At 37.6% G+C, this 8,032-nt stretch overlaps 1 protein-coding gene across 2 annotated transcripts in view; it reads left to right on the top strand.

The window, feature by feature from the left end:
• Nucleotides 1-8,032, top strand: part of AQR (aquarius intron-binding spliceosomal factor) — a 60,759-nt gene continuing 52,727 nt past the window's right edge. For both annotated transcript variants that reach the window (XM_062576819.1, XM_062576820.1), the window contains exons 1-6: nt 1-116; nt 1,274-1,330; nt 2,476-2,516; nt 3,125-3,160; nt 5,710-5,830; nt 6,779-6,919. In XM_062576819.1, coding sequence (XP_062432803.1) covers nt 33-116; nt 1,274-1,330; nt 2,476-2,516; nt 3,125-3,160; nt 5,710-5,830; nt 6,779-6,919 — 480 coding nt within the window. In that variant the 5' untranslated portion in view covers nt 1-32. The remainder of the gene's footprint in view (nt 117-1,273; nt 1,331-2,475; nt 2,517-3,124; nt 3,161-5,709; nt 5,831-6,778; nt 6,920-8,032) is intronic.

Below are 8,032 nucleotides of genomic sequence, written 5' to 3'. Positions count from 1 at the left end.
GGGGGGAGGCCGCGGCGCGGGCTCGTGGCGCGATGGCGGCGCCGGCGGGCTCGGCGCCGCCGAAGAAGATCGTGGCGCCAACCGTGTCGCAGATCAACGCGGAGTTCGTGACCCAGGTGAGGCCGCCGGCGGCGCTGCGGGACCGCGGCGGGCCGGGGACGGCCGGGCTCCGCACAAGGCGGGCGGGCGGCGGCGGCTCCGCGGCCTCCGGGCCGGCGCGGCCTGGCGCAGCGCGCCCGCCCCGCGGCGTCGGGCCCGGCGCGGCGGCTCCCTTCCGCCTTTGCAGCGTTTGTTTCGTGCTTGGCCGCGGTGGCTGCGATCTGCCGGCCTGTGTAAAGCGCCTTTGCAGCCTGCGGTGATAGGAAAAGGGCCGGGTTTTGTGTGAGTGCTTAGTGGTTTGGTTAGACCTGAATTATGTACAGCGCGCACCCAGCAAGTTTCAGACTGGGGAGAGGTAGGACTAGTGCAAAATAAACAGGGGTTGTTATAATACAAAATAAATTAGGGTGGTTACGGTACACAAAAAGGTGCAGAGAATTTATTGTAGTTCAGGGTTTTAAGTGGTTTTATGCTCTGTTCTTTTTTGTGCTGAAAATACTGCTTTCCTTGCTTTTCAACTGCATACCTAAGTTTGAATAAAGATGGTTACAAAGCCCTTGGCAGTACAGCTCAAGAGTGTTGCTGCAACAAAGAGAATTACTACCGTGAATAACCTGAAAATACTGGATTTTTACCTATAGCCCCTGATTCTTTGTGGCGTTTTTCATTGGGTCGTAATCACTGCATCAGTCTTCTGTTCTTCGCGCAGCATACAGAAGAGCCCGGCTGCACGTGCCTGTCCGGTTCGCAGCCTGACTCAGAAGTGTGCAGGCTTGGAGTTCTCTCAGATCTTCCAATTTAGCTTGTGAGATTACCTGTTTCAAGAGAGGGTTTTCAATTTGGAGTTTGCAGCCTCATGAAAGATTGCTGTATATTTTCCAGGGATTTGCTAGAGGAAATTTAAGAAAAACAAGTTTGTATTATGTAGCAGTCTGTGCATCTGAAATTTTTATGCAGAATCATCCCTTTATTGGAAATATTCAGGCACAGAATCTTGAATAGTTGAAAGTCATTATTGTTGAAAAATATATTGTTATATGTAGTTGCTGTTGAAATTAAGCAAGAAACTAGTGAAATAAAGTTTTGGATTTGAACGTGTCATAGAGCTTTATATAGAACAACGTATAACTGAAAATATATTTGTTTAACCTATTTCAAACTTCTTTTCTTACAGTTAGCAAATAAATACTGGGCTCCTCATGTGAAGAAAAAATTGTCTTTTGATTCAAAGGTAAATATTTTTACTGGTATTGTACTGTGCTTTAAAAGAATGAGAAGCAATACTTCTCTGCCATGCCAGACCCCACTGATGCTTATTTTATGTTAGGGTATAGGAGACTGCTCAGAAAGTCAACAGTTACTTAACACACTATTAGTATAAGTTGTTTTGCTTGTGGTTTTTAAATGTAGGTACTGTTCTAAGATGTGCTGTAGCAATGCAGTTCTTCTGCATGCTATTTGTTCTGTTCGTTTTAGCTGAGAACCTGTGAGGGTAGAAGGCGTTTGAGAAGGGGGCACTGTTAGAAATCAAAGAAGGACTAAAGATGTAGGTAATACTAAACTGTAAGAGTTCCTTTTAAAAACCTCTTCAGAGGATTTTGATTAGAGAACTTGAGTGGTGTTCTGGTTTCCTGCATTCTGAATGTTTAAAAGTTTGGCCTGATGGTTTTGGTTCTCTGTTCGTTTTCTGTAGTGCAGATTTCTCAAATGTTAGTTTTCATTCCCTTGTAGATATTTGGCTACACCTTCCCCTCTTGCCTCAGTTTACCCACTTTATTTATAGTATTTTTGATAATATTTGTGTCAGTGATTGTTAGAACTAGAATGTAGTTGAGAAGCTAAATTACAACTCTGACTACAGATGTGATGTCAGAGCATGAGTGTTGCGACAGATAGTGCAGATAAATTGTCTGCAGTTTTTTTCAGTCCTATAGAACAGTCTGGGTTTGGTCAGTTACAAGAAACAGTGGCAGTTGATGACTGAGGTGATATGACTTGAATCTTCTAGATAATCTTTGGTTTATTACTGAATTTAAAGAATAAGCAATAAAAAGGTCTACATATCTGTTTGACTTGTATATTAGACCTCAGTGAGAAGTAGTCTGTACCTTCTAAATAACTTGAATGAAGATCCTATCGTGTGTTTTTTATTCCCCTTAACTGGTTAATATTTCTAGGGAAGAGGTCTGTCTGTGGAGCTTTTGGTCTCCTTAGAGCTGAGACGTATCTGTTAGACATTTTTGACCAAATAGCTTTAAGCAGAGAGTAACTAATTCAGAGTAACTTTGAGTACATAGAATGCTTGAATGTATTTTTAATCATCTTATGAAATATATAAGCTTCTTAAAATTCTTTTTGAAATGTTCTTTCCCGTAGGTTATTGAAGATGTGTACGCAAAGGAAATTGTCAGGTCAAAGTAAGTACGTCACTAAGAAGAGACAAGTATTCCAACATTATCTATACTGAAATGGTTTTAAAAGTTTATTGAACTACTGTAAAATACACTAAGATGTTGAAAGCGGATGAAAATGACTGAAGTGCATTTGAGCCATTTAATTAGTGGTATGTCATTTCAAAGTCGAAGTGGGGCAAAAGAAAGTTCCTGAGCTCAGAATCCTTAAATATGAGAGTTGAATGTAATTGTTTGGTTCCTTAAACTGTTGCTCTGTTTGTGTGGGGGTATGGATTTTTTTGTTCACAATGGTCATAGGAGGATGCTGGGCCCTTCTTTTGCCACCGAGGAATATATAGAAAAGATTAGTTAAGGAGTGTGCTGCCACTAGATTTTTGCTCAAGTCTCATTCCGTTCAGTTGCAGTGTTAGGGAACAGAGACAGAAAATCAAGATAAACTACATTCTACAGCTGCTATACAGAGAAGAGAGTTGTAGTTATGCTGTTTATCTTTGGAGATATAAAAATAAAGGGAAAGGTAGCCATTTTCCATACAGCTAAGATAAGTATAGAGGCTTTCTTTTATGTGTTAATTGTTTTTTTTTCCTTTATTTTTTTTCTGTCCTCTTCAGGTTTGCTATTAGAAAGATAATGCTTCTTGAATTCAGGTAAGCTATTTGGAGTGAAATTTTTAGTTATTTTTCTGTCGCAATACATGAAAAAAAACTTGAGAAACAAGCGCAGAACAGTAAATCAATGGTGGTTTACTCATGCATTCCTATATACTAAAGCCTCAAGTTTGATGCCTAAGAAAATTTTATGAGGAGAGCTTAATTTGAGGAAGGAATAAATTCATAAGCATAAATAACATTCTGAAGGTCTTGCTTTACAACTCTAAATTTCTAATGTAAATGAATTCCCAGCACCAAAGAACCACCTAATATGCCTGAAACAGGTGATAAACTTGGATCAGTAATTTGGGATGTATCATTAAGCCTTAAGTCAGAACTCACTGAAGTCAATGGAAGTTTTCATATTTCATATTAAGTCTCTTACTGCAAGAGGGAAAAAAGAATTTTGCTGCAACAGCATCACTATAATTTTTTTCACCTGAAAATAAATGGAAATCCATTTAGAAGCATCTTACAACTTCTTCAGACTTTTATGGAAGACCTTATAATAAAGCATATGTAAAATTTTATAGAATACATATTTGTAATATTTACATGTTTACAAATACAATAATTAGTATTTTATTTGGCTCTTTTATGTCAAATCTTATGGACAGATAAAATGAGATGGTATTTGGCTGGGATGGATCTTTTCTTTTAAAGGCTGAAATATATAAATAGTTCCACTAATTAGAAAAGTAGGATAAACTTAGCATTTAAGTATTTTATTTGTGACACAGGTATTTTCATACTTTAGTACTGGCAAAGGTAGAAGGTAAAATACAGTTTGTGGGTTTTGATGCAGACAAATGGCATGCTGGTAGGATGACTGTCCTAGAATTTATATCAATGCAAAGAAATTATGTGTGATCAGCATTTTAATCTTTTCTCTGAACATTCTTTATGGTATCAGCATGTAATGTTGAATGTAACTAGTACTTTTTGGTATATAGCCCCATCTACTGCCATATGCCCTGTAAGTCATTCCCCCCCCCCCATCCCTCTTGCAGTCTCAAACTGTCCTGTCTTCACGCAAGTGAGATATTGCCCTATTCTTTAGATTTCATTAGTGCTCGTGTATATTTATTCTCACTTGGGGGGCTTAAGGTTATTGTTATTAAAATGTATTGAAACCTACTGTAGTTCTTGGGTGACATGAAGTATGGTTTTTTTTGTTGGTGGTGGTTGTTTCCCTCCCCCCGCCCCAATGAAGATCCAAGCGCTCCACCCAGTACTATAAGCTATTGGGAAGTATTGTGTGTTTCATTTTGTACACACACCTATGAAATTCTCTCAGCTCCACCTGAAGCTACACATTCTGGCTGAGCTCCTGGAAATGTATGTCTGCCTCTTACCAAGTCCTTTGCTTGTGATTACAGCTTTGCTCTCACTGCCTTTCTTTTGCTGTCAGTGGTGCTTATCTGAAAAGATTCAACTAGCTCACTGCAAGGCATCAGAATAAGCTGTGGAAAAAGTAAATACTTATTTTAGCCATGTTAAGAAACTGAGCTGGCTCTTGAAGAGCCAAACGAATGATAGAGCTGCTGTCAAGAGGGAGGAATGACTGGGCTCTCTCAGGTTTAGGAAGGAGCAGGACCTTCCTCTTTCTGGTGGCAGCAATGTGTTAAATTAACCCAAGACATATGTATGTTGTTGAAGATGATGGATTTATAGATTGCCTCTTCAGGAGTAGCTATCCTGCATAGTTACTTCAAGAAGTTAAAGGAGGGAGATACTCACTACAAATTTTCTCTCATCTATGATCTAATTTTAGAGTTTTTTTTCTATGAAAAAGTGTCATGTTAAAAAAGAAAAAAAAAATCTCATTTCTGGCAAAGCTGCTATTTCCCAGTGTCTCGTTGTTCTGTGAGTTTAGTTGCCTGTGAGTTTAGTTGCCTGAGCGGAAGAACATCCATTGCTCAATCAAGGACAGTTCTTTGTTTTTCCTTTTCTTTTTTTTTTTTTTTTTTTTTTTAAGTCTTTTCACCTTTTTGAAATCACTTAATTACCCCCCCATAAATGCTTTATTTTAGTTATGCTGTGAGTTAATATTTTTATTTGTTTTATTGAAGATTATAAGCATAACATCTAGGTGATTCCTAGTTATCTGTAATAAAATGTATGTAATATAAATATTGTAAAATAGTATGCTGTGAATTTTAAGAAAGTTGACATTTGCATCTTGCATGAGGAAATGCTGCATGTGATGTTCCTCGTACAAGTTTTTCTTTCTGGAAAAATGAACATGTATTCATATTCTGACTGTGCACTGCACTGTGTTCGCATGTTACATGTGAAAACCTTCTGATCAGTGTGTCTTCCTAATGAGAAACTCCTCTGTTCCTTGTAGCACTTATCCGAGTCAGCCATTAACAAGTTTTTCTGCAGTGACCTAGGTGAGAGGTAACTTCAGGAACTACTCACAAATCATAAAGATGAATTTAAGGAGGAGAAAAAAAAAAACCCTGTGGATAACTGCTTTTTTAAATGAGTGACAGATGATGTGGGTGGCAGAAACTAATGAAATATTCTTTGTCTCTTCACAGCCAGTACCTTGAAAATTACCTATGGATGAATTATTCTCCAGAGGTGTCCAGTAAGGCATATTTAATGTCAATCTGCTGTATGGTGAATGAGAAGTTCAGAGAGAATGTCCCTGCGTGGGAGGTAACCAATTTCAATTATAGCTAGAATCGACTTTATCCACAAGTTGCAGCTTTTGCAATGTGCTTGCTTAAACTGACAGAAGGTAGCAAAGCTTGTAGTGTTAAAAGTGAATAGTACCTTGGCTGGAATTTCTGTCATGGTGTTCTAAGTAATAGTATGTTGCTTATATATATGTAGTATATTGCTTTTCTGAGAAAGCAATGGTCAGATGAAAAATCACCTGATTCCTTTTGGCACATGAATCTTTTGTTCTGCTATGATGCCCTTACATATCAGCAGCATTTGGTTTTTTTGACACTTAAATTTGGCATTTGGAGAGACATTATTTTGCTGGAATAATCAAAAAACAACAAAAAAACCCCACAGATTTTTGTATCCATGAAAGTAAGAAGGTATTACTGGAAGTCTGGTAGGTGACTGCCCTTGTAGTGAAATAGCTTTATCTCTGTGGTTATTCTCAATGTTTTTTTTTTTTTCCTGTCTAAGATAGTTGAAGGAGGAGTTCCAAAACTGTAATTAGGATGTTTCTGCCTGCTCACTTTTCTCAGTTATTGAACAATTGCCATAATTTTGTCCAAAATCCACCGGGCTTCCTGATTCTTTGAGTGTAAGGGAATTGTCCTAACCTGTATCATCTTGCAGGCATTCTGTGGGATCACTAGTTGAACACTCCCAGAGCACAGTGCACTCTATTTGTGCTTCTTGTTCCATTTCTTCTATGTGTCACCTGTGTTAGAGGCGAAATAGTCTTCTAGGAACTCTCCCATAGTATGGGGATCGCTGGTCAGTCTTTTTTCTGTTATGCTGTCTGACAAAAATAATAGAGATGAAAAAGTCCCTCCTTGAGATTTAATTAGATTTAAAAGTTCTTAAGCTATGTTCTGTAAATGAAGATCAAAATAATTTATATCACCTTGTCTCAAAATTAATTTCCTCTTCTATTCCTAGACGTTCAAAAAAAAGCCAGAACACTTTCCTTTCTTTTTCAAATGCATACTGGAAGCATCACTGGTTGAAAATGACAACGAATTCTCTCTACATGAACAGACAGTCCTCCTGCTTTTCCTTGATCACTGCTTCAATAGTTTGGTATGTTCAAGATAGAGTGCCTGTGCTGTTCTGTGTTTAGTTTGATTAACTTGTTCTTAGGAAGCAGATCAATAAAAATTTAATTTTTTCGGAAGAATTTCGTACTAGAAGGCTTTTACTCCTCTTTTTGACTCTTGCTTTGTCTCTGTCACTGCACTTGCTTGTTCTCGTACAAGGTCGTAAAGATGAGAGACTCAAAATTGAGAGGATAACACTTGCTGCGATTTAAAGCCATACATTCAGGTTTATATTAAGATAGTATATTACACTTAAAAGCAGAATACTTGATACTCTGCTCTTTTTAGTTTGTTTGGAAAATTGCATGAAACGATTTTCTTTAGATTTTGAAAGAAACATAGTAATTGTTTCACTTTTATGACCAGGTTTAAGTAGCGCATCTATCTGCGTTTTGTTTTGAGTTAGTTTTAAGAAGTCATTGGACCAGGTTGTGCGTTTTTAGTCTGTGATAAAAACTGAACCTAGTTGCAGATCATGATTTGCAAGTCTGGAGAATAACTTAACAGGTATCTGTTATATGAAACATTGCTTTGATACTAGCCTTGACAGTGGGCTTTTCCTTTATTTATGCAGTACACAGAATATATCAGTTAAAATCAAGATTTGTGCAAATAACGAACAAAAGTTTCTTACAAACAAAATGATCACAAAAGTATATGATTTATTTAACAATTAGTGATGACTATAGAAGCCAGTAATTGACTGAACCTTATTTGTAGTTATTATTAATGAATTATTATTTGTATAGTTGTTATTTTTCTGTAGAGGTCATGGTACAACGGATCTTCATTTTAAAGGAGGGTTTGATAGTGGCTTTATGGAATCCTGCATGCAGAACACATTTCTTAAGTAACACAGTGTGGAACCTGGTATAAAAATGCTTGTAAAAGCAAATTGCTATTAGAAGCTACCCTCACTGGTGGACTGTGGAAGAGAATAGTCACAGCAGTGTTTTAAATAAGGAGCATTAAGATGTGAAGATTTAAAATGCTGAGGATAAAGTATTTGTCCATGAAGTAGTACTTAAGATACTAGTGTAGGTTTTTTTGGTAGGTTAGACAGAAAGAAACTTTGTGGCCAGAGATCCTGGGCAGA

Source organism: Rhea pennata, chromosome 5, assembly GCF_028389875.1.
Source record: "Rhea pennata isolate bPtePen1 chromosome 5, bPtePen1.pri, whole genome shotgun sequence".
In the NCBI taxonomy this organism is placed as follows: domain Eukaryota; kingdom Metazoa; phylum Chordata; class Aves; order Rheiformes; family Rheidae; genus Rhea; species Rhea pennata.
The sequence above is the reverse complement of the archived record's forward strand: the minus strand, read 5'-3'. Positions and strand labels throughout refer to the sequence as shown.